This window comes from Saccostrea echinata, unplaced genomic scaffold, assembly GCF_033153115.1.
Source record: "Saccostrea echinata isolate AGI-Se365-2 ecotype Australia unplaced genomic scaffold, CSIRO_AGI_Sech_v1 ptg000001l, whole genome shotgun sequence".
Taxonomy (NCBI): Eukaryota; Metazoa; Mollusca; class Bivalvia; order Ostreida; family Ostreidae; genus Saccostrea; species Saccostrea echinata.
The window spans coordinates 31934714-31961522 of NW_026889750.1; the positions used below are offsets into that span (position 1 = coordinate 31934714).

General features: G+C 34.3%; 1 protein-coding gene across 1 annotated transcript; it reads left to right on the forward strand.

Annotated features, from left to right (window-relative positions):
* Positions 1 to 147: 147 nt before the first annotated feature.
* LOC133189785 (DNA topoisomerase 2-binding protein 1-like) lies at positions 148 to 25387 on the forward strand. Its single transcript, XM_061325186.1, has 39 exons — positions 148 to 235; positions 1978 to 2120; positions 2279 to 2421; positions 2544 to 2589; positions 4808 to 4894; positions 5529 to 5636; positions 5922 to 5995; positions 6147 to 6274; positions 6475 to 6540; positions 6700 to 6879; positions 7198 to 7382; positions 7544 to 7617; positions 7745 to 7834; positions 8086 to 8208; positions 8460 to 8590; positions 8733 to 8828; positions 8958 to 9062; positions 9211 to 9320; positions 9668 to 9780; positions 12111 to 12170; positions 13492 to 13620; positions 13980 to 14583; positions 14787 to 14900; positions 15612 to 15689; positions 15824 to 15937; positions 16885 to 17031; positions 17288 to 17371; positions 17993 to 18061; positions 19615 to 19896; positions 20302 to 20387; positions 20826 to 20854; positions 21044 to 21366; positions 21520 to 21565; positions 22819 to 22943; positions 23056 to 23149; positions 23320 to 23426; positions 23820 to 23942; positions 24421 to 24737; positions 24961 to 25387. The coding sequence occupies exons 2-39, from the start codon at positions 2028 to 2030 to the stop codon at positions 25019 to 25021; spliced, it is 4944 nt and encodes a 1647-aa protein (XP_061181170.1). The 5' UTR covers positions 148 to 235; positions 1978 to 2027; the 3' UTR covers positions 25022 to 25387.
* The last annotated feature ends 1422 nt before the right edge of the window (positions 25388 to 26809 follow it).

Here is a 26809-nt window from a genome sequence, read left to right on the forward strand (position 1 = left end):
ACATATCATCTTTGAAAGCCACAAAGGTTTCGATCCGCCTCACCCTTCACACTTAGTTGCGGAGTATTTGATCGGGTTCGACATTACAAAAATTTACACCAAACTTAAATAATGGCGGGTTGGGAAATTCCATCCAAACTTTTAGTTTTGTCATGTTTTTGTTGACTTGTAATAGATGCCCAACATATGAATACGCAGAGATAAAAAGTCATTGTTCTTTGCCTACTGTAATGATGTAAGTAAACAGCAAGTACTTCAAAGAAAGAAATTGACTGGAAATCTTGAGTGTTTTACCAATGAGTCGATGCAGGATTAGCAGGCCTGATTTAGCTATATAGCTTGAAATAGCATATCTTTATTTAGCTATTCAAAACAGCTTGATAATCTACTTAAATGCGGTTTTACAAAAAAAAAAAATAATGAAAAAAAGACAAAAAGTATGTGACTACTCATATTTGTTGTATCATACGGTATCAGGTTCGTTCGCCCTAGGCTATCTACCTGTTCGCATGAGTCCGTTCGCGCAGGGTCCGTTCGCCATTATTCTTGTTCGCCCTATATCTCGTTCGCCCTAATATATTTACAGTATATAGTAAATATTAACATTTGTTATTAATTTTATTCAATATTTTACGACTTGGCTTTTTTTTTTCCAAATGTTGCTACAGAATTTTTTTTATTTACCATAATCTTAATTAAAACAATTCAAATTTGATATTAATGCTTTTTACATGCTTAATTGGTTTAATTATACTTTAAAGTATCACTGTTATTTAGGGGATCATATCTGTGTGTTTTTTTTTTGTTTTTTTTTTTACAATCTGCATTATATTTTGAAAACAATTAAAGGACGGAAAATTTCTTATATTATGAAATTTCTGTTGGTCTGCCAGGTCTTTGATAGGAGAGGTATTTAGTGTGACCACATGCATACATCTGTTGTCTCCTGTGTGCAATTTATGTACCAATGTACATATAATTTATTTAAAAAAATACATTGGTTCATTATTCAACTTTCTGCAATATAAATAAGGCAAACGGACCCTGTGCGAACAAGTTTTAGGGCGATCAGACTCTGGGCAAACAACGGCGTCAAGGCCGAACAAATTTTAGGGCGAATGAATATACAACCGTATCATACTATATGAAAAGCAATCTAAATCAAAGATTAAACATTGCTGCATTTGAACACTTTTAAGCAAAAGATGTGTTTCCATTTTTTTTTTTTTTTGATAACTGTACACTATCTTGTGTGCAGTTAGGCATGGATAAGTATGATTCCCAATGCTGTGGACCCCAGCCCCTAGTCCCAAATTACTGAAAAATACACTGTTGCTGATCATTGTGTTGAATTATCTTGCTGATCTGCTTTATAATTTGATTTGAGAAGTAACTGTGTTGTTACAGATCAATTGCTTTATATAGCCCCTAAAGTTTTAGTACTTTGAGGGCAAAGTCTATGTAAACAATTTTTTTATGCTTTGTTTTCAAAACAATGCAAAGTTGAAAACTGTCACTGCTAAATCTTGGTATTTTGAATAGCTTAATAAAGTTGCATAGCTATTTCATACTATGTATCTAAATTAAGAGATCTTGCTGGACTGATTACCGTAGTTTAAGATTGCAAATGTTATATAATTTTCTTGTTGAAGCCAAGTAAAACAAATTTTGTAGGATATTTAAAGAACTGAATTAAAAAAAGTTACCAAGTCTCAAAATACATATTTAATGCAGAAGTTGCCCTTACATGTATATAGGCAGCACTGCAATACTTTACAACAATAAAAAGACAAAACCCCACATTTATAACATCAGAATAAGAAAACAAATAGCTATAAGTAAATAACACATAAATGACAAATTCAATTTATATTTATTTATTTTATATTTATTTATTTTAATCAAAGCATTGTTCTAGGTCAGGTGGTAGATGGGTATTACATCAACACTTTAATCTCCAAATACTTTCTGTGTTAGGTTGCAACTCCACTTGAAGTTAGTTTGATTCGAACAGTGAAGCAGATAAAATGGGGGAAGATGAATTCAGGGTCCGCTGTATCATATCAGACAATGATGATGGACAAGAAAAGGCTTCAGAGGCCATGAAAAAAGCTCACAAGGTAAATAATTTACCATATGTTTTAGACCAATGGTATAAACGTACATGTATTCTAATTAGTGTAAACTAACAATTTCAAATGTCTGAGGTATGATTCTATTAGGGCTTGTGTATTGTAATATTTATAGATCTGTGTCATTTTAAATTATGTATTTGCAGAGCCTAATTGAAGAAGGATTTTGTGTTGAGTGGATGAAGGACTCAGACTGTCTGAAGGTCATCAAAAAAGAAAAGAACTGTGTTTATCTCTATGATCCATTTGGTGGCAAATCTTTCAACCATATCAGAAATTTGGGATGCAGGTGGAAATTTTTTTTCATAAGAATATTTTCATCGAAAAATAAATAAGTGGATATTTGTGTTTTATATGTCATTGAAACTTGATGTTTGATGATTTATGTAATGCATACATGTATCTTTACAGGATATTTGGACCCCTCTGCATTTTGTCTTCACTTGAGTATAAACTTGTAAGTCTTAACACACGTCTGTTTTACACTTTGCATCGATATCCTATCATTTGTCAAAACAGAGCTCCAGATGAGGTGTTTATTTGCAAAAATATGCATTGAATTCTACAAAATATGCATTAAAATTTAAAATTTGGCATACAGTTACACATAAGCAATTGTAAATATGCATGTAGTTCGAATGTAATGTGTATCAACATGTGATGGATTGAATGATATATACAGGTATGAAATAAATTATAAAGTGAACTGGGGTTAGCTAGATCAGTTTCTGAAGAAAGATTTAATTTAAAAAAAAATCATTGTTTTGTTTCTTTGAACAGAAAAATCTTGGGATAGGTACAGTTAAGCAAAAAAATCCTTGAGTCATCTGTTTTAGATGATATCATCTCAAGTATGACAGACAGAAACAATAGATGACTGGGGAGAAAAAATAGTGCAAGGTATTGGCAATCAGAGAGGGCGTTATCTGTAAAATTAGCAAGAAACACAATGTTAAAATGATATTTGGAAAATATGATTCTTCTACTTTTCCAAAAAAAAAAAAGCTAAAGAGAATTTCCTGTGCCTGTAGTAACTTTGCCTACCATATCAGGGGTAGACAAATAGAATTTTTCAGTACTTGCCCTCGGACAGGTTATCATCGTAAAATTACTTGTCCTACCAAAAAATATGCTTGTCCCACCTTTTTCTTAATTAAAATATATTAAAGCATTATCGTTTATATTAAAATTATTTCTCAATTGATACACTACATTGGGACCAAATTAGACCCAAAATCACTTAAATATCTAAGGAAAAATTCTTGAGGGGTAATTGTTGTTCCAGGGAGATTTCCTAGCTTGTGCAGTGTGTATATCTATATACATGTACATAATTTAAACATTTCTCTATATTACTTTAGCATAAAAAAAATACTCAAGAAAAAAAAAATGAAGACACCAAATTATTTGATGATTTCCAATTGCAAGGCATATGAATATCAAGCATTAGAATTAAAATGCACATTGTCAACTTACAATTTCTCAACTGAAAAAAGGTTATTTCATATCCTGCATAATATGCATACATGATCACAGTTCATTATTTTACATGCTTTAGTAGCTACACATGAAATTCTAGAGGGGTTCTGACCGAGTATTTGATGTAATGGTCAACAGCAGCGAAAACAGGTGCTGTATTGTGATTCATTACATTTCTTCAGCGGTAAAACAAACAACATTTGTTTTGTTAACTGGAGAAGCACTTGTCCGCAGGCAGGTAGCACTTATCAAATAACTTGCCCGCCAAACAAAATTGGTTGTCCCGGGCGTCGGGCAATGCTGTTTGTCTAGCCCTGCCATATGATCATCCTGTTCCAAAGCTGTTCAAAGAAATCAATTATTTAAGCATTCAGAGAGTATTGCATAAGCAATACTAATCCTCTACTGGCAAATTAAAAAGGCTGTAATTCTGTCAAAAATCATCGAACTGGAATGAAACCCAAAACCCAAACTTATCTATAACTCATCAAGATAAATAACCAAAAATCAGTTCAATATCTGCATGCCTTGAGAAAAAAAAGTGCAGAAAAACGAGTGAGACAGACTTACAGACAGATGGACAGCTAGATGGAGGGACAGACAGACAGACAAGGAGGAAATGTTTAGTCCCCTTGATTTAACCAGTAGGGGACTAATAAAATGGTGACAAAAGGTCGTGTTGACATTTTTTAATTTGATTTTAAATAAATGCAGGAATAATACGTACAGCTGATTTAAAAAAAAAAGAAGAAAAAACACTTTAGCTATATAAGTTCAAAATTGATTTATGGTCCATAGTGAGTAAAATATCCTTAAATGGCAAAACAGCAAATACATGTAAATTAACAAATACTCTTTTACGTTTTTACTGAGAAGCAAAATCTGAATTGATTTAAAAATAGGGAGTAAATAAACTTTGCACTAACAAGTAATCTGGAGCTCTTTCAGTTTATATAAACCTTAACTTACGTATGAACTTGTTAATGTTATTACATATCTATTTCTATAATCTTAAGTCTGTATGTGAAATTTGTATATTTTTGTTGTTGTTCATTAAGGAGGTTCCCTTTACCTAATTTTATTACTTTTTGTTGGTGTTCATTAAGGAGGTTTCCTTTACCTAATTTTATCACTTTTTGTTGGTGTTCATGAAGGAGGTTTCCTTTATCTAATTTTATTATTGTTATTCTTTCTAGGATATCCCAAAGAGGAGTGTCCCTGTGTACAATCTGGCCATGAAAGACATTGTAGTGTGTTGTACCAACCTTGTTAAACAAAAAAGAGTAAGCAATTTCTTATGACAACATTTTGAATAATTACTAATGGTTCTAGAAAATATACATAATGTTATCACCCTATTCAAATCCATTTTTAGATTTGTTTAAAATATCTTTAATTTCAATTTGCCTCTTTCCCTTAGTGAAGATGGGGAAGAAGGTTATGCTTAATAGGAAGTACAGTTAATTAAAAACTGTTTTTTATCAGTGAATAACAATGTTTTCCTTTTCTGTGTGAAGACGTGACGGTAAAAGGGATAATATTTATATATATAATGTATGCATATGTTTAGATCTGATATATAAAAGAAAATTTTCTATTTTTTAATTGCATGCTCGATCTAAAAAAGCATTAGTTACCTAATAACTAGATATGACTGATTTGACAACCCTTAAAAAGTGATGCACTACCATTTCACCAAGAATTTCAATTCTTGTATGAAAGTTTCCTTTTGAAACATAGAATATAATTAATATGCAACTGAAAATGTACCGTAATGGTCAAAGTGAGTTCAAAGTTTGGAGGGGGGAAATTGCATGCAAATGTTTAGGAAATGAGGGAAATTCCATCTTCAAAAGAATTTTCAGATTGATCCCCCCTTCTTTTTCCTTGAAGTTTATGAGTTTTGTTTTTTGACAGAATGAGCTTCATGAGAAGGTGGAGGCAATGGGAGGCCTAGTCAGCAGGGACCTAACACACAATGTCACTCATCTCATCGCCGGGGAAGTTGGTAGCAAAAAATACCAGGTATAGCAATGATTTATCTTCACCTACATGAATGAAGGGGAAAAATTTGTTATTACTCATATTTTAATGTATGTGCCAAAGAAAAAACTGTTTACAAATGTTTAAACCTTAATTAAATTGTGTATCATAGGACACTGTTTTCGAGCACATAGAATGAATAACTATTTGCCACAGCTTATAGGAAATCTCAGGTTCATCTCAGATTCATTTATTTGGGTTCATCATTGTTCTGTCACTTTATTTTATCTTATTTGGTTTAAATAACTTTCATTGAAAAATACTTAGGTTGCTGCTTCTACTGGCAAACAGGTTTATCTCCCTTGTTGGGTTGATAAAGTTTGGGAAGCCTCCCAGAACAAGTAAGTAGTAGTTTTTTTCCCCCATTATAACATATGTTTCACTTGATCAGTTCTGTTGGCTTAATTCTTGAGGTACATGTGTTATAACAAAAGTGGTATTGATAATAAGGTGGAATACCATCCATGTAGTTTTTTGAATTGTACACTGCAGACACATCCATGGCAGTAGTGGGGAATTCCTGGAGTACTCTTGTCCCGTCTTCAAGGGTTTAGTCATCACCGTGTCTGGCCTGGACTCGGAGGAAAGAAATCAGGTCAAAAAAGCTGTGGAAGCAGAGGGTGAGTGCATCATTGATATTGGAGACTTCTAATGATTCTCTGTGAGTGAGTGTAGAATTAAGTGATGAATTTTTATGTTTCACTGTAAAGGGAGCAGGTACACAGGTATCAGTTACGTCCCTCAGCTGTGTGGGCAATGACTCTTACAGGTGATATGTGTTAAGATGCAGTTCATTAAAAAAAATTGTTTACATTTGTAGGAGGAAAATATACGGGGGAGATGAAGGTCAATGAATGTACACATCTCATCATAAACAAACCAAAAGGTACATCTACATATCCAAAGCATTGAATTAGGAGGAGATATTCATACCAAGTATTTTACATCACTATTTAAAATAGTTAGAATAGTGATATTCTTTTAATAGTTTAATTTTCTTATAATGATCCAGAATGATCTTTCTGACAATATTTTTGAACTGTAGGTGCTAAGTATGAGTTTGCCAAGAAGTGGAAGATTCACATAGTGAAATCGGACTGGTTGTATGACTCCATTGAGAGGGGTTACTGCCTGGAGGAGAGAGATTTCTGCCTGACTCATGACAAGGAGGATGAAAAGACTGAAGTCAAAACATCGACCCCTGAGAAAGAAAACGGAAGTAGAGGTAGCATTTGTCAGTGTAGATTTTATTTTAGGTTTAGTAGATTTCTTTTCTAATAAACATACACTATTTTGTTTTCAGCCTTGGTTATTTTAATTGTAAGCATCAAAATACATTTAAGTGTTGGTTTTTTGGGAAAAGTGGCACAAAATTTGAAAACTGAAGTTTTATTAAGCTTCCCTTGCTAGTTTTTGACTTTAATTATTCCCCAATAATTATGAGGAATACTGATGTCAAATTGAAATATACCACTATTAAGGAAAAAATTATGCTCATTGAACAAAAATAAGATGAACACCTATGGTGATTTGTGTGTTTCAGTAGATAGGATGTCAACATTAGCTGATATCAGCTGTATATCAAATGTGTCAGCAATACAGACAACACATCTCAACGAGACGTCAGCCACCACACAGAACAGGAAGTCAACAGATGAGTTTGAGACAACAGTAGAGTCTATTGATCTCACCAAGTCAACATCAGATCTCTTCCTGGATGGCTGTAAGGTACAGACTCAGTGATGACCTCAGTGGAATAATGGGAGATTTATTGAAAATTGAAGTGGAAAGATAAAAAAAGATTCATGACTCTTGACAGTGAAGATAATTTAAAAAATTATATTTTCAAGAACTTAAAGGAATTAATTTGTCGTTGCAATTTCTTTTAGATTTATCTAAGTGGATTTAGAGGAGTTGCCTTAGAGAAACTGAGAAAAGTAATAAATGCTGGTGGAGCAACAAGGTAGGATACTTAAAGTTCATATGAATGTGAATTATCAATTACACTATGTATGCACTATTCACGTACATATACATGTATTCCACTACGTACATATCTGAGACTGAGCTGTACAATCTGACATTTGTAGGTTAAACACCCTGAGTGAGAACCTCACTCATGTTGTGGTTGGAGAAAGGATTGAAAAAGACCTTGAGACACTGAAAACAGCAACCTTCAGGTATGTGATATATCTCCAAAAACACCATCTGAATTATGACATTCAAGGGTGTCCTAATATGAATTCTGTGTACAGCACTGATAATTCATGTATAAATTTTATGTTTTATTTCTCTTTTTAAAAAAAAAAAATAGACCCAGGTTTCTATTTTTTTCTGTGAAAAATTTTCATAATAATTTATACCACTGACGTATTAAATTTATTTTACATGTCCTTATATTGTTTTATAGGATAGTGTACTTTATTTTTAGACCCCATGTTGTGACCCCAGTATGGATGGCAGAATGTTTTAGACAGGGCTACACTGTTAATGAAGATCCATATAGACTCCCAGAGTTCCCTCCCTTAGACCCTCAGTCACCTCATCTCAAAGGGTAGATTATTCCTCTTATGATGACAAAAGTAGTTTAGAGAGATGTTTTAATGTGCATGTAGATGAAAAAAAAGAGTGTTATTTAAGGATTTTTTAGTGTAGCTGCTTTTCAGAACAAATTCTGTATTAGCATTTGTATTCTCCGGAGTTGAAAATTATAAGTATGAATAATATGTGCATATGTGTATTTAATTGTTGAATAACACATTTATAGAATTATATGAATTCTGAATTAAATTGTATTTTGTGAAGGAAAAAAAAGTTATCAGAGGTGAAAAACAAGGATATAAAAGAGGTCAAGCATGTAGAGAATGCAGGGGCCCCAGAAGGGGATGATGAATTCTCAGACATCATGAGCCAGTATCTCTTGCAGGCAGATCAAGGTGTGTTCATATTAGCTAAGTCTCAAATCATTAGGGAAAAAACCATATTTAATCTGATGGTATGTGAATGTTTATTCAGTCCAGCACTCTATAGACATGATTTGACTGAGAGACATGTATCTGATATGTTTTTGTTTGACAGGTCCTGCGCCATCAGGAGAGAGAACTGTGATAGACAAAGCAGACGTACCTACTGTAGGAGAGGACATGACACAGAACCCTGAGGCTGAAGATGAAGGTTTGAGTTTCTTATAAGTGTAGAAAAGGAGATATTAACTTTTACTAATGAGAGATGTTTCTGTGTATTTACATGTACTAGAACTCTCTTTTTTTTATGAAATAAAATAAAACTGTTTCCTTCTCTTAGAAATGCAGGAGGAAGGGCCTGTTTTTAACAAGAAAGTTTTTATGTTCTTCGGATTTGAAGAGGAGTATGAGAAAGACATAGGAGAACACATCATAGAGAAGGGAGGTAAGAAACTGAAAAATCTTCTTCAAATGTTCTAATTTTTTAATTCACTCCCCAAGTTTAGAAAGTTTTTTCATTGTACATGTTAATTGTGATCAGTACCACCCATTAAATTTTGCTGTTCTCTTTCTACCTTGGTATATTGGATTAGGAATCATATCCAAGCCCACTAGTCGTGTTATACCAGATTATGGAGTGGTGCCTATCGATGGATTTCCTGTAGATAGGACTGTGAATGAAATTGTAACAAATGCTTGGGTGGTAAGACAGCTGATTTATTATATCAAAAAATTTTATTTCTGCTTAGACTAAGAATTTCTTTTAATTTGCATTTAGAAATGAAATTTAAAAATGATTGATATCAATGCTGTAAACTGAGTTGGAAATTGATTTTAGCTTCATTTTTATTTTTTTTTTCTCTATATACATGTACTTGTACTACCAAATAATTTCAGAGTAATCTTGTTATTTTTTTAAACACCAAGTAGCTATGCTATACTGTACTAACCTACTTACATTACTAAATATGTCATTATAATTTACTCTATGTTGATAATAAAAAGATATTTGATGTTTCATTTGTGATCATTTTTGATTTATCATTCCAGCAAATATGTTGGGAACAAGACCAGCTATTGCCTGTGACCAGTAATGTGTTGTTTTCTCCTATGGACATTAAGATGGATGACGCCCCTCTTTCAGGCTGTGTTCTCTCTGTCAGGTAAATGACCGCTTAGGTCCTGGACACCTTCTATAGTTAATGAGTCAAAATCTTGTATTTTGATAAGCTTAATGATTTTGTCCCCTTTATGGTGTTATTGAATTAAAATTTTACATTTTCAGTGGGGTTTTTTTCTCTCTTATGTAAGGTGAAAAAAAAAATTAATAACTTGGTTCTCAGGCCAGTTTTCTAAAAAATAAATGCAGGAGGGATGCTTTTTCTTTTCCTTTTTATCTCAAAAAAACAGACGCAGGATTTTTGAATTTTTTTTAATAATTTTAAACCTAGCAACTTTTAATCAACAGGCATCAATATTGAGTGTAGAATTCAAGATAATTTATTTTCTGCTTCTTTCTCTTTTTCTCTTGCATCTTCTACATTCCGATGATACATGTAATGAAACAATGGCATCCTAAACACCAGACATGTGTTAAAATTACAGAACCCAACACTTTTAATGATGCATCTGGTCAATTGCTTACATAACACAACTAATCTAAGAGTGTTTCAGCACTGTAAATAGTGCTTATGATTTTATTAAACATTGTCAAATTTATCAGTCTTTGGTTTACCCACACTAAATGTTCCAAGGTTAAGGGAGCCGTCTTTGATAGGATATTAATCGAGTTCTAGTGTGGAAAAACCTTCAGAAACCCCCACTTTGTATCATGGAAGTGTTACAGTTATTCTCTTGTGAATTTGCACTGAAATCAATGCCATCATGACTAAACTTAATCTTGACGCCTTATCCTGTTAACTCGACAACCATATTTGCAATTTTTAACTAGGCCAATAGTCTGGATCATCTTGATGTTTGTCAAACATTTTACTGATTTCTAAAATGCAGTCAAAATGCGGTCATGAATTCCCGATTTTTAGCTCACCTGAGCCGGAGGCTCAAGTGAGCTTTTCTGATCACTTTTTGTACAGCGTCCGTCTGTCTGTCTGTCCGTCTGTCTGTCTGTAAACTTTTAACATTTTCGACTTCTTCTCAAGAACCACTGGGCCAATTTCAACCAAACTTGCCACAAAGTATCCTTGGGTGAAGGGGATTCAAATTTGTTAAAATGAAGGGCCACGCCCTTTTTCAAGGGGAGATAATAAAGAATTAGTTAAAAATTAATAGCATCTTTTAAAAATCTTCTTCTCAAGAACCACAGGGCCAGGAAAGATGAAACTCAGGTGGAAGCATCCTCAGGTAGTGTAGATTCAAGTTTGTTCAAATCATGACCCCCGGGGGTAGGGCGGGGCCACAATGGAGGATCAAAGTTTTACATAGAAATATATAGGAAAAACCTTAAAAAATCTTCTTCTCAAGAACAGCAAAGCCATAATGAGTCATATTAATATAGAAGCATCCTCAGGTAGTGTAGATTCAAGTTTGTTCAAATCATGACCCCCGGGGGTAGGGTGGGGCCACAATGGAGGATCAAAGTCTTAAATAGAAATATATAGGATAATATCTTGGAAGCATCCTCAGGTAGTGTAGATTCAAATTTGTTCAAATGATGACCCCTGGGATAGGGAGGAGCCACAATGGGGGATCAAATTTTTACAAAGAAATATATGGGAAATTTTTTTCTTCTCAGGTACAAGAAAGCCATTTGTTATATTGACATGGAAGCATCATCAGGTAGTTTAAAATTCAAGCCCCCCCCCCCCCCCCCCCCCCCCCCCCCGGTGGTAATCTTTTCAATACTGAACTGATTTGTGCTTTTGCCTAGCCAATGTGCTCAGGTGAGCGATGTGGCCCATGGGCCTCTTGTTTTTTTTGGCACCGCACGAGCGCATGAGAGAAATTTTATTTTCTTCGTTTGAGGATAAAAATGGGTAATGCGCATTGTTGAATGAGATGCGGGCAGGCCTGAGATACAAGTTATTAATTTTCCTAGGCCTAACTGGTACTGATAAATGGAATCATTTCAATGCCAAAAAACATTGATTTTTCCCAATTTTGAGACTAAAAATTCCCTATTGAAACTAAAAATTTTTACTTCTTTGTAAATCAACAGTAGAGATCAGTTGTAATAGCGAGACTTGTTGTAGACACCCTAGTGTCTGTCATCATGGACAACATGAAATCTTGAAAATATGAGGACAAGAGATATTGATATGTAAAACAATGAAACCTTATTGTTAATTCTTTAAAATGTGGATTAATAGTGAAGAGTTTAGAATTTTGTAATAAAAACATCATTTGTTGCTATAGAAAATTCCCAATTTCTTCTATTTTGACACTATTGTTTCCAATTGAATCGGTTTCAGAACCATTCTCATTGGGTAAAAAAAATCGCTGTTTTTATGATTTGAATGTGTTAACCCATTTGTAGTGGTTTTGCTGGGACAGAGAGAGATTGTCTGATGCATATCTCTGAACTCCTTGGTGCTGAGTAAGTACAGAATTTATTATAATGAATGTTGTTTTTGTACTGATTTTGAAGTACCGTATATACTCGCCTATAAGTCGGTTTTTTGGGAGTTAACTTTTGGTCCATAACTCTATGTCCGACTTATAGGCGAGTCACCAAAAGCTTGGTATTTTTCTAGACAACGAAATGTAGTATTTTTAACATAACTTCGACGATCATCGTTGAAAAATGTCTGGACGTATTATATTATTTATGTATTCTAAGATTATATATAAAGTACAAGTATTTACATGTTTTAATGATTTTATTTTGATCTTAAGTGTATATTATTTATTTGATTAATTATAAAAAAAAAAAATATTTCTTTAATCAACTTGTGACTCACTGTAAATCTATCGTTTGTCGGTAAAATTGAATTGCAAACCCGATATACCAGTAATACATTCAGCATTAATGTATAATTATATGTACCGTCTGCAATGTTTTTGACGACAGAAATAATATTCTTAAAAAATAATTCAGAATATTATTCTGGGGCTATTAAAACTCGATTGTTTATGAATGAATATTCCCATGTGTAGTACACGATTTTCTCGGGCGCGTGCCACTAAATAAACACGGTGTCAGGTAAGGGATACAGGTAATTAAGAGACAGTAATTGCTAATAAAAGATCAAACATAGCGTTATTATAAACAATAGATATGGCTTGGACATTGAGCACCTCCTAACTAAATATCATCAAAATGTTACTAGCCTCGTTACATAGTTCTTCACCATGCCAAAGAGACCGAGATCCGCCTATGATCGAGATCGGTGTATAAAATATACAAGACAAGGAATTTAAAGCTTAAGCAAAACAGTATAAAAAAGAAAACTAAAATGGTAGTGGTTTGGTTTGTGGAAAAATAAAAATATTAATTACCGATGTCATATCCTAACATATTATTTGAACACAGGTAAATACATTAGAGTATTGATATGAAATTTATAAGAGAAGACAAAAGAGAGATAAAATATCGGCGTAATTTCTCAAAATATTATTTGAAACACATGTTAAAACATTAGAGCATTGATTTGAAATTGTCCACCAATCCTGACAAAAAGTTGTACCGACTTATAGGCCGGTCAATGGCAAATACCTCCCAAATAACCTCAAAAAGCACAACTGACTTATAGGCGGACCGACTTATAGGCGAGTATATACAGTAAACATTTGTTCTATATCATTTTGAAAAGAACATGATTCTCATTAAATGTGAAAGCAGAAAACTTATATAAAACCTACAAATTACATATACATGTAGTTCTTTTCACATGAGTCAATGTGCCTACTTTTTATAGATTTCAAGAATACTTTGTTCGTAAAGCCAACAAAGATTTAAAAGCCAGCACTCACCTGGTTGTAAAGGAAGCAGAAGGTTCCAAATATCAGGCAGCCAAAAAATGGAATATTCCAGCCATCTCCAAGAGGTGAGCTTACTATATGTATATGTACAGTATACATGTACATGTATATCTGAAGCAGAAATAACATATATATCATTTTAATAACAATATTTTGTCTAGTGCATACCAGTGCAATACTCTGAAATCACATATTTGTGTGGGGTCAAATTTTGGAGGTTTGAAGACAAAAATAATGGTTTGGGAAGATTTTATTTTGTGCTTAGGGGAAGTGTCAAGTAGTTAAGTTTATGAAATTTTACATTTGGTGATGGACATGAATTTATGGGTCTCTTCATACCTCAAAAACAACAAAATTTAACCCCAACCCCCACAAAAATAAGTGATTTTACAGGAATATAAATATTGTGATGTGCTTTTAAAAGGTGGCTTTTCAAGTGTGCCAAATCTGGAAAAAGAGAACCAGAGGAAAATTTCTTGATAGAAAATGAGCCAACAGAATCTCAGGATCTCACCACAAGTGTTCAGACATCCATCACTAATGCTCAAGACAGCAATGCAAACAATAGTCATCAAAAAACTGCCAATGGAACAGCTCAAACAAACAAAGCCGAGAGTATTCATCAAAATCAATCAAGCCTCATGAACCAAAGCACAGCATGTGATAATGTAGAGAATCCACAGGAAATGGAATGTGACAATTCAGTGAATGTGCCTCCTGACCAGGGGCAAATCACTCTAAATACCAGCGTTACAACTGACAATGATGTGGAGATGAATGCAGAGGAGGAAAAATCAAAGGGTGGATCTAAGGAAAAATCAGAGGTGTGGGAATCTGGCATGGAGACAAATCAGGATGATCTGTTGATGTTAGAGATGGATGCACAGGGAGGAAGCAGGAGAGGGTCTTTGAGGAGTGAGGATAGGAGGGGCTCTCTGAGGGGTGGGAGAGACACAGAACTCCCAGAGAGTCAGAAAGAAAACATGGCTGCCATGAAGACACCAAAACTGACCAACCAAAGGGTTAAGGTTTGTATTTATAACAATATAAAATATATGATGGCTCTAACGATACTCATCACATTAAATCAAAAGAATTTCTTTCTATGTTCAGATAGAGACTTGAGACTAAACCAACTAATGAAATAATAAATATTGTCATTGTGCATGATTTGTGAAAATAAGATCTATTTCTTAAACCTTTGTACAGAGATTTTATCGTTAATTTTCAGGAGCTGAAAACAGAGAGGGAAATGCCCCGAAACTCACCCCGACACGAAAGTCTCGATGAGTCCACAGGACCTCTTGATCTAGACAAATCTTTCCACCCACGCTTTGATTTCTCTGTAAGTCTCTTGATCAGCTGTCAGATACGAAGTAGGAGTCATTGTTTGGTGCCTTTGGTACAATTCTTCGAAATACAGCCAAATATGTATCTTTATGTTACATGTGTTACACAGACCTGCCTACCTTTTTGCTTTTGGCATTTTTCTTCTGTTTTTTATCACTAAATTATGCTGTTATGCTATTTAAATCAATTTTGTGCTTTTAAAATGTTTTGCTTAAAATTGTATTTTTTTAAGAATTTTTTTTATGAACGACTATCTTTGAGTTTCAATATACTTATGAGTTATGTGCAGATGAGAAGATCAGTAAAATGCTTTACAAATGTAGGGGGCCTCAAGATTTTATAATGATGTATGCTGTGAATACCACCTAAAGACTCTGAATTATTTGCGTTTATTATCTGATGATAGAATGCTGATGATTTACTATGCATGGAATTTATGCCCTTAAATGATTTGAAAATATTTTTTTTTTACTTCTTTTATACAGACATACAAATTTAGACTTTAATACTGGTATTTAAAGTATATAGAATCACAATACAGCATTGAAATAGAAAAGTTTATAAGGATTACACTTGTGCCTCTGAAATTCCACCAAAATTAGGTTTTTGATTGAACTTCTGCAAAATAAAGGGTAGGCAGGTCTGGTTACGCAGGTATAGTAAAAGAGCTAATTGATGATAACACTAGATACATTGCTGTTTGTAGGATGTGTTGAAGGACTTGGAAACCCCGGAGGGGCAGAAGGGCAAGACACGGAAGTTAGGAAGGAGAAAGTCCAGTGTTGTAAGTACATCTCATATGCTGCTTAAACATGAGAAAAGAGAATAATTACTTTAAAAATTCCACACTAGTCTGTCACCTGTTTGAGTTGTATGTATATTATGTGAATAACAATAACATGGTTTTAATCACTACAGCCCTTTTACGAGTTGTTTGAGGCTGCGGTCCATGGTATGGCCAAATTTACGGAAGAGTACAAAGCGCCAGAACCTACAGATGAAGTGCATGGAACCTGCAGCAGCAGTAATCAGGTTTGTCACATTCTTACTTTCATTACATTTACAAAAATCTTGAAGACAGATGATACAAACAAACATTTTTTTAAAAAATCCAAAAAAAAAAATTACAATTAAATCTGTGATTTAATTAAATGTAAAATGAATAAGTTTAGTTGCACACAGTTTCATTTTTCATTAGAAGTTTCTCAGTAATGTCCTATAAATTGATAAAAAATCATATAGATTTATAAGGGTATAATGACAAAAGGAAGGAATTGGAACACCATAGAAAGTATACAATTTCTTCATATTTTAGAGATTTGAAATATATATATATTTATATGCATCATTTGCAACCAAAACAAGCATTTTGAGAGTATTGCATTAGCAATACTAGTCCCCTACCGGCAAGTGTAATCTGGTTCCCGTTAAAAATTGAAAATGCCGTAATTCCGTCAAAAATCAATGAAACGGAACAAAATCAAAACTTGATCTATAACTCATCGAGGTAAAGTCACATACCAAAAATCAGCTCAATATCTGCAAGCGTTTCGAAAAAAATTGCGGAAAACCCTGAAAAATTGAAAAGGTCCTAATTCCATCAAAAATCATTGAAGCGGAACGAAATGCAAACTTGATCTGTAACTCATCAAGATACACTTATATACCAAAAATTAGCTCAATATCTGCAAGCGTTTAGAAAAAAAGTGTGGAAAACCAAAGTGGACAGACAGACAGAGGGTTAGACGGACGGACGGACAGACTCAGAGGAAACCTATAGTCCCCTCCAGTTTCACCGGTAGGGGACTAATATCTACAAAAACTAAAAGCTCCACGCATCCAGTTTTTTTGTTTGTGTCCTTAAAATACAATTTCTTAGGAAAATTGCTTTACTTGTCAGCATACTGATTCTTGAATTCTTCTTTTCTAAATACTTACGTGTACTAATGAATAAGTAAGAGTGACAATTTTTACCTTAGTATATGACAAGACCCCTGAAGGGAGTGACGATCTATGTCAGTAAGAAACTGAGTGGCCAACAGGCGGAGCTGAACAACATCGTGGAGGATCTGGGTGGCAATTATAAATGGCAATACGATGCCACAAGTACACACTTTATATTCCAGGTAGGGGGCACCTGCTTGTTTTAATTGGAGAGCTTGTATTTCTCTTTGTATTCATGCAAAGTTTATTTCGGACCTTTTGCTACTATAATTTGTAGCATATTAAACTAATGAAAGCTATAGCTTTATATAACTTGAATAATAATAATAAAAGATAACTAACATTGTCTGGACTATAGTGATGCACTAGTAAGATGATACAGATTAATTGAAAGGTGGTTATGGGAAATTAACATTTTTGATATTTGAATCGTTATAGGGAAAGACAAATGACACCACCAAGGAATTCAGAGTGGCCAGAGAACAGAAGAAAATCATTGTTTCTCCCCTCTGGATTCAAATGGTAGGAACATTTTTGATTTAAGCTTATCATATCTTGGATGGCTGTGTGCAAGCATTTTTGCTATAAACTCTTTAGTTCTCTACTTACAGTAAATGCCTCATTTATAATGTAGCAAAATTCATCCTCAGGACTACATTCCTGTAAAAATCATTTGAGGGGTTGAATGCCAAATAATGTTAATGTGGATTGTTAACTCTTATTGGAGAGGAAAGATGATTTATTCATTGCAGAAGGGAGTGGGGGGTCTAGGCCTTTGAATTCATGGTTCAGGTCCTAGGGTAGAGATAAGTTGGTCAAAGATTGAAAATACATTACATCTCTGAAAATCTGCTATACTCATGAGCATTAAGCAGGCAGACTGTTTCCATGCTTATACATTTAATAAATGAATACTAAATGCCCTCTTCCAAAATTGTAAAATACTTGGCCCCATTGACAATGGTATGGGCAGGGCTAAGTTGGTCATACATTGAAAACTCATTACATCTTTGAAATTTTTTTTTCATTACTCATCAGAATCTTTAGGTACATTCATTTGTAAATTTTTGCATAATTATACAAAAATTATGAAATTATTGCCTTCTGAATTGTCTGTCTATAAATCAGCATTGTTTGTTGTAGTGTAAAGAACAGAATGCCAGAGTAGATGAATCTTTGTTTCCACACAATTACAATCCAAATCTTACATTGGTGAGAGATTTTATTACTTAGATGAATTATGCTGTTTAATGTATCAATTTATAAATCATATAGATTATCAGTATGTTTTTTAGCTCACCTGAGCCGAAGGCTCAAGTGAGCTTTTCTGATCACATTTTGTCTGTAGTCCGTCTGTCTGTCCGTCTGTCTGTGTAAACTTTTCACATTTTCGACTTCTTCTCAAGAACCACTGGGCCAATTTCAACCAAACTTGCCACAAAGTATCCTTGGGTAAAGGGGATTCAAGTTTGTTCAAATGAATGGCCACGCCTTCTTCCAAGGGGAGATAATTATGAATTCGTGAAAAATTAATGGCATCATTAAAAAATCTTCTTCTCAAGAACCACTCTGCTTGAAAATATGAAACTTATGTGGAAGCATCCTCAGGTACTGTAGATTCAAGTTTATTCAAATCATGACCCCCGAGGCTCAGGTGGGGCCACAATGGGCGATCAAAGTTTTACATAGGAATATATGGGAAAAATCTTTAAAAATCTTCTTCTCAAGAACAGCAAAGCCATGATTGGTCATATTTACATGGAAATATCCTCAGATAGTGTAGATTCAAGTTTGTTCAAATCATGACCCCCGGGGGTCGGGTGGAACCACAATGGACGATCAAAGTTTTACATAGGAATATATGGCAAAAATCTTTAAAAATCTTCTTTTCAAGAACAGCAAAGCCATGATTGGTCATATTTACATGGAAACATCCTCTGGTATTGTAGATTCAAGTTTGTTCAAATCATGACCCCCGGGGGTCGGGTGGGGCCACAATGGATGATCAAATTTTTACATTGGAATATATAGGAAAAATCTTTAAAAATCTTCTTCTCAAGAACAGCAAAGCCATGATTGGTCATATTTATTTGGTAGCATCCTCAGGTAGTGTAGATTCAAGTTTGTTCAAATCATGACCCCCGGGGGTCGGGTGGGGCCACAATCGGCAATCAAAGTTTTACATAGGAATATATAGGAAAAATCTTTAAAAATCTTCTTCTCAAGGTCAGCAAAGCCATGATTGGTCATATTTATTTGGTAGCATCCTCAGGTAGTGTAGATTCAAGTTTGTTCAAATCATGACCCCCGGGGATAGGATGGGGCCACAATGGGCGATCAAAGTTTTACATAGGAATACATAGTGAAAATCTTTTTAAAAAAACTATTTCTTAAGAACAGCAAAGCCATGATTGGTCATATTTATATGGAAACATTCTTAGATAGTGTAGATTCAAGTTTGTTCAAACATGACCCCTGGGGGTAGGGTGGGGTCACAATGGGTGATCAAAGTTTTACATAGGAATATATAGGAAAAATCTTTAAAAATCTCCTACTCAAGAACAGCAAAACCATGATTGGTCATATTTAAATGGAAGCATCCTCAGGTAATGTAGATTCAAATTTGTTCAATTCATGCCCCCCCCTCCCCCCCAATCACTTTATATTCAAACTTTTCAACCTTTCAAGACTGAACTGATTTCTGCTTTTTCCTAGCCATAGTGCTCAGGTGAGTGATGTGGCCCCTGGGCCTCTTGTTTTTTAAGGCGATGGTGAAGAAAGCCACCCCAGGAAGAGGTTCTCCGGTGAAGTCTAACAGAAGCACTCCTCAAAGGGCAACACTAAGGTCAACTCGGACAAGTAAACAATCCGAGAGCTCGGATATTGATGATGTGCCAAAACCTTGCAGTCCAACAACGGTGACTAAAATTTCTGAATCTGGACAGAACAAGAGGAGTGGAGCAACTTTTCCTGAGTCTGACAATAAACGACAGAGAATATCAACAGACAGTGAAACTGAGTCTACAGAGAAGAAAGTGGCTGAAGAGGTTGGATTTTTCTTATTTTTTCAGTTGATTTATGAAGAGGAAATGTCAATCACCTCTACGTATATAATCATCTAACACATACTGTAAACCAACTTTATTCGTGTGCGAGAAATTTCTGCAAGTTTTGCGACCTACTTAAACTTGTGAATATTAATCGCATCAAACCATTTGTTTTGCTTTGTATTTGTAGAAAATGTTTCCTCAATCGTGAAAATTAATTGCCGTGGATTGATTTCAAACTGACAAATTGTGAACAGTAGTTGGTTTACAGAAATAACTTGGAAACAAACTTGAATCAAAGTTAAAATAACACTAGCGTTTCATCAGTAAATAATTTTAAAGTTTGGATTACTTTCATTAAATCAGTAGAGGAATATACAGTTATTTGTATCATGTCCTCTACAGGAGCCAGAGGTGGTGGAGATGGCAGGTACCCTGGATTACAGAGAAGAACTGGCCAAACAACTAAAGGAGGACATGGCTGTCCAAAAGTAAAGCTTAGCTAACCCAGAATCGGTCTAAGTGTTCTTTTTTGAAGATTGATTTTAGTCATAAGTTCTAGTTTATCTACCAAATGGGATTGCTTAGAGTGTTAAGGGCTATTCCAGTAAAAATGATGTGAGGGGGATGGAACACCACTGATTTTTAGACCCCCAACCCCCCACTAAGAGAATTCAGTTTAAGAAAGTAAATCATCCAGAAATAATAATAATAATAATAAAAAAACACCACCACCCCCCTTCCCAGAAAAAAAATTAAAATGGCATCCCCCCCACCCCCTTAAACATTTTTTTTAAGGAAGAGCCCCAATTTTTAGTTTGCACTAGTAAATTTTTATTGATATAAATTGAATCTAATAAGTTTTACATTTATTGTTATAAGTGAAAAACATGTGTATATGATAAATGTATATAATTTTTTTTTTTTAGAAAAAGAAGAAAAAGTAGGAAACTCAATTGTAAGTAAATGCATTGTTGCTTCTAGGAAATGTAAACTTAAAAACTATTTATGGATTACATATATGGCAAATGGTACAGAAAACTCCAACTTCTTTAAGTCAAAGAAATGCATGGTTTAAATGAAGGTGATTTACATGTGTTTCAAGATATTATAGTATTATATAGTGACGGAATGAGATTGTTTGCAGCCAGTGGTCAAATGAACATGTCTGGGGAAGGCTCAAGTAATGACAGTGGGATGCAGCGCCCAGGGTCAAGGGCTAATCGCTGGAGTATGAATGAGGACCAAAAGACAGAGGCTACAGTAAAGGAGGGTTCCCTCCCTGAGTCCTCCCAGACTGTCCATGTGATGTGGGATGACCCCACAGGGAGACTAGAACAGGAGCGACTAGCCCACAAACTACAGAGGGCATGCAGTCCCACCCAGGACCTCAACAACTTACAGGAGATGATGGACGCCCAGTTCTCAGATGTTGAGGAGGAGGAGGACCCAGTACCTCAACTTCCCGAGGTAAGGTTTTCTTGTATGAATTATGTATTACAAAAATACAGCAGATTCATCCAGTTATACCAATATTAAATCATGATTTTTAAATGCAAATTAATAAAATGATCTATGAATTTTTTTTTTAGTTCAAAATTTTTTTCACATTTTGTTTTGTAGAATGAACCAGACAGAAGATTATCCTCACCCCAGGCACCCCATGTCGGTATGAATTATTAATTTTGTATAATCAATTAAATAAGCAGATTTACAGAGGGTTCTTGTATGTAGGGGTGCAGCGATACACTAACCTCACGATACGATACGTATCACGGTATTCAGTTCACGATACGATACATATCATGATACATAACAAGGTTAAAAAGTCTTTCAAGTTTTTCATCATATTTTTTTTTAAACTTGACAGGGTTATACAAAATATTCATATTTTTTAATAATAATTAAAATAACATTTTGTTAACTTGAATTGGATTGTTAGGTAGATCTTTGAGTTGTGTCAACATTCTAAACCAATGATGAACATTTACAGGGACCACGGGGACCTTTCCTAATAATCTTCCTTTTAAATTGGAATGAAAAAGGAAGACATTCTTTTATTCCTTTTATTTATGTAGAAAACCAGTTGTCATATTTCTCGTGTTAATACGTTTCAGTCAACAAGACAGCGAATTTTCATCGAAATACACACGTGATGGAATATCGTGTATTACCAAAGAATACGTTGAGATCTAAAGGGTTTATCATTTGTCTTAACATCTATAACTCATAATCACATTAAGTCCCTCTCCGTGTTAAATCTGAGGTCTGTAAGATGCTGGAGATGAGTTTAACTGCCGTAAATGCGTTATCGGCGACCTCACGTTTTGCGCAGAAGCCATTTTGAAATAGTAAAGAAGGAAATAGAACGGACAAAGTGGATAATTTTGGACCGATTGAACCAAACCGTGATATCAATTTAGCGTGTCGTGAATTGAACCCTGGAAAAATATACCGCGATATACCGTCAAACGGTTTATCGTTGCACCCTTACTTGTATGTCACCTATAGTGTATCCAAGGGCAAACATCTATAATGAATTTCACAGAGGCAAATTATTGTAGGCACTGCTATATAAAATTAAACATTAACAAGCAGTGTATGAGGAATAAAATAAAACTGCAACAATTAATAGAGTAGGTTCAAACTTTGCTTCAAATATTATAAAATGTACGGTACACAAAATGAATAATTTACAGTGCAGATAACTTTTGTGACTTAAAAAAACTTATTGTATTTGTAAGAGAGGATAACATTCAGTGACCAAAACCTGAAATACATGTTTTGTGTAAGAACAAAATATTACAACTTAATCTCACTATTGTGATAAATGCACAGTTGTACTTCTGGTGTGTTATTAGAATCCATAGTATAGATGATCAGAGTGAATATCTTTTGGGAGTCGGGTTTTCTTTTATGCAGCTTTCCATAAACAATCTGAGCAGACAGTCCCCTCCCCTCAGCCTGTGAATTTAGAGGAGGAGAAGGGAGGAGAGGAGACAAAATCGACCCCACCCATCTTCATTTTGTCAGGCTTGTCTAAAGAGGTATGTTTCTATTTGTTCACTACTTTTGAAAAAAGTGCAGGTTGACATGTTGCAATTTTTTTTGGAATATTAAAACTTCAGTGTGTTTATATTGCATTTTCACTTCTTGAAGGAAAGAGATGATTATGGAGTTTTAGTAGAGAGCCTTGGTGGCAAAATGTTGGATGGACAAAATTTTGACCCATCCTGTACCCATTTGGTTACTGGTGAGTAACAAAAAGTACAATGTATTTCAAAATTGTTACTTGTGTGCATGATTTTTTTTTGTTTTGATTTCTTGAGAAATTTAAAATGCATAAAGATTTAAATACATTTATAAATTATTTTAAAAACTAGTTTTCATGTAAGAAATGAGTGACATTTCTGAATTTTGCAGGTGTTCCGGCAAGAAATGAGAAATTCCTAGCCTGTGTTGCCTCTGGAAAGTGGGTTTTACACAAGTCCTACTTTGAGGCTTGTAGACAAGAGGGCAAGTTTGTACAGGTGGGACATCATCTAATTGTAATATACAAAATGTATTGGAGAAAAAGAAACCACAGTTGAACTTTGTTATCTCAAACACTGATCTCATGTACATGTATACCAGAGATAAGTTGGAAGTGATTTAGTAGTCCCAACCACTTTTTATCTTTTTTTTTTAAAACCTTTTTATCTCAAATCTTCACAGATATCTCGAAGTTTAATCTCAGTCCCGTCAAGTTTGAGATGATGAGGTTTGACTGTACTTGTTTACTTTTTCCTTGATTAAATAATCTGACATTAACATAAGTCAAATTCATAAACCTCTTTTTCATCAGTGTTGTAAATGTATATGTATATAGTATAACATATGGTGTAGCTGGAGTTTTTACATTCACCTCTGTTTTCTGTTGACAGGAGGATTTCTATGAATGGGGTGGAGATGGAACAGCCAGCTTGCTTGGAAAGATGAATCCAGCAGTTAGAAAGCTCTGTGAAGCTGCCCATCGATGGAGGCTAATGATCAATTCCCCCTCACAGGTTACAGTCCTCTGTTTTTACTTCTTTGTTCTCTGTTTTTATACTGTAACTTTAGATAGTGTTTCATCTTACAAAATTAAGAAAAATGAAAGTATCTACACTATTGATGTCAATGAGTATTTGAGTACCGGTACTCTACCACTGTTCTGTAATATGACTATCAACCAAGTATTTTTCAGTTGGTTATCATTAAGTATGAGTTATTTAATAGTAATTCTTAATTCAAGTTCATAAATTGAAAGAATTTTCTGGAGTAGAAATGAGCCATTGTATTTAATTTAATTGTATTAGGTAAAATATGAAGTTAAAGAAAATTGAATTTAAACTAGTATGAGAAAAAATATTGAGTACTTGACTATCACTCAACTAAACCCCTAATTATCCCTTTACACTATACCTGTGAAATTGACATCCCTTTATATCTACGCAGATAGTTTAAGGACAATTTTCTCAATGCTAGTTCTCCTTTATTCACTAGTCTTGTATTGGAGCCTTCAGTGACTGGAAAGTGGTGCTGTGTACCGACCGTAAGAAGGAAGACAACTTCCGTAGACTTCTAGAAGCAGGGGGAGCCACTGTTCTTACCATTAAACCACCCTTTCATAAACCTGTGTCAGCCAGTCATGCATTTTTAGAACTGAACAAAGTGGAAATGTCGGAGGATGATATTTCTACCCTGGTGAGGTCAGGGGTCATATGTATAAAACCCGATTTTATTGCATCTCACCTCACCAACAGTCCACCACCAAATCCAGAAGATTTTTGTCCATCAGAGGTCAGAACGCTCTTAAAGAGGTAACTTATTTTTTGGTCTTTGCTTAGAATGATGAATATTCAGTGTTTTTTAATAGACCATAACTTTCCTTTGGATACATAATGGAAATATTAGTTTGAATAAAAACATTATTAGATTTTATGTAAACTTTTAGAAAAGTTCATGTATTTGATTGAGATCATATGATGAAATGGTAATAGTACTGAACAGATAAAGGCAGGTTTTTATTTTATTTTTCAACAGTCTCTCTGGAAAGAGGAAACTCTCTTCATCAGATGACACTCGTAAAAGACCAAGAAGATGATGAGCGATAATTCATTATTTTTCACAATCATGAAAAGATTATAGAAATGTGACTGTTCTGATATTGAATGTATTTTTAAATCCTGAAAAAAGTGCTGGTGATAGCTACTGTGTAGAAATAGATAGAATAATAAGTAATGAAAAGAATGTCTGAAGCATTTTAAGATGAGCATGCATGAAGATCGATGTCCAGTCAATAGTATCTCCATATCAACAGTTTTGTGTTTGATTTTTTAATGATTTGAATATCTATGAAGAAATTGTGTTCATATATCTGCATAGGAAAGTCTACTATGAATCTATTCTGATGAATAAAATAATGATATTTTATGTGTTCTTAAGATTAAATAAAATAAGAGGAAAATGTTGAAGCTCTTTTTATGCTCTTGCCTTGAAATGTCCAGGGAACATAGTAATACCCCCTTTTCTTCCTTTATTCAGTTCATTCCGTCTTCTGTCAAAGTTAGTTTTCCAGACTTTTTTCACTGTGCATAAAGATAATGAGTGCCTACTACAGATCAATTACCACAATATTACAAAAGTTATATCCTTTATATATCTTACATATACTGAAACGCAAAAGAAACGCAACAAGCAGTAATCTACAAATATTTGAATTTTTTATGCCCCGCCATGAATATGGCCGGGGCATATAGTGTTTGTCATGTCCGTCTTCCGTCCTTCCATCTGTCCTTCCGTCACACTTTGCGTTTAGCTCTGTTCAAAGCTCAGTTTCAAAGAAACTATCCGAGATGTTTTTATCAAACTTCATATGCTGATAGATATTGATGAGAGCTATGCAACTGCATCAACATTTTTTGGCCCTGACCTTTCCTTTGACCTTGACCTCACTTTTCTTAAATTAGTGTTAAGCCCAGTTTTAAAGAAACCATTCATAATATTTTTATCAAACTTCTTATGCTAATACATACTGATGTAACCTTTTCAACTGCATCAACAATTTTTGACCTTGACCTCACTTCTTAAATTTGTGTCAAACTTCATATGCTGATACGTACAAATGTAAGCTATTCAACTGCATCAATATTTTTTCAACTTGACCTTTCCTTTGACCTTGACCTCACTTTTCTCAATTTGTGTTAAAATGTTGCATTACTGATATACCCTCGGCGGGGCATTCATGTCCTATGGACATATTTTTAGTTATGTAATGATTTTCAAAAATGAATACAGTAAGGTAAAACTCGATTTAAAAACATCAGAGATTTGATAAAAATGTTAAATGATTATCTTTTAACTTTAGAAAGTAACACATGACTGTTAAAACAGCCCCCACCCCGGCCATTCAATTATTGCGTGCAAGACTGTCATGCACAAAAGTTGCAGCTTGATTTCTACGATGCAGTAGGTTCATCAATCTCGAGATCTGAGCGAAAGAAATATTGATGATGAGGTCGAATTTTCTCTAGCCAAGCGGATTGTAGTACTGTAACCCTTGGGCTTCCGGTCCAAGGAATGTCATTCATGCTAATTATTGGAGCGTGATGTGGATCATGTTTGCATCTGCAACTCGCCATCATCTTTATTTTGATATTTTCCAGCTGGAGCAATGGAAATGCGTACTTATGTCATTTCCTGAAGGAAGCCTTGGCATCGCTTACGGAAAAGAAAGGAGAATTTATTTTTCGGAACATTGCTGCATTACTTATGATGAACAGATACAAATCATTAAAACCCCATATTATTGCCAAATGTTTTATTAAACATGCAATTTTTGATTTCTGTTAAACGGACTCAAACTTAACTTCCGGTAATGGTATGAAAATCA

Coding starts and splice junctions, on each gene's coding strand:
- LOC133189785 (XM_061325186.1), top strand. CDS start 2,028: ATGGGGGAAGATGAATTCAGGGTCCGCTGTATCATATCAGACAATGAT. Junction 5,637..5,921: donor TTGGTAGCAAAAAATACCAG/GTATAGCAATGA, acceptor AAAAATACTTAG/GTTGCTGCTTCTACTGGCAA. Junction 9,781..12,110: donor GGCTGTGTTCTCTCTGTCAG/GTAAATGACCGC, acceptor ACCCATTTGTAG/TGGTTTTGCTGGGACAGAGA.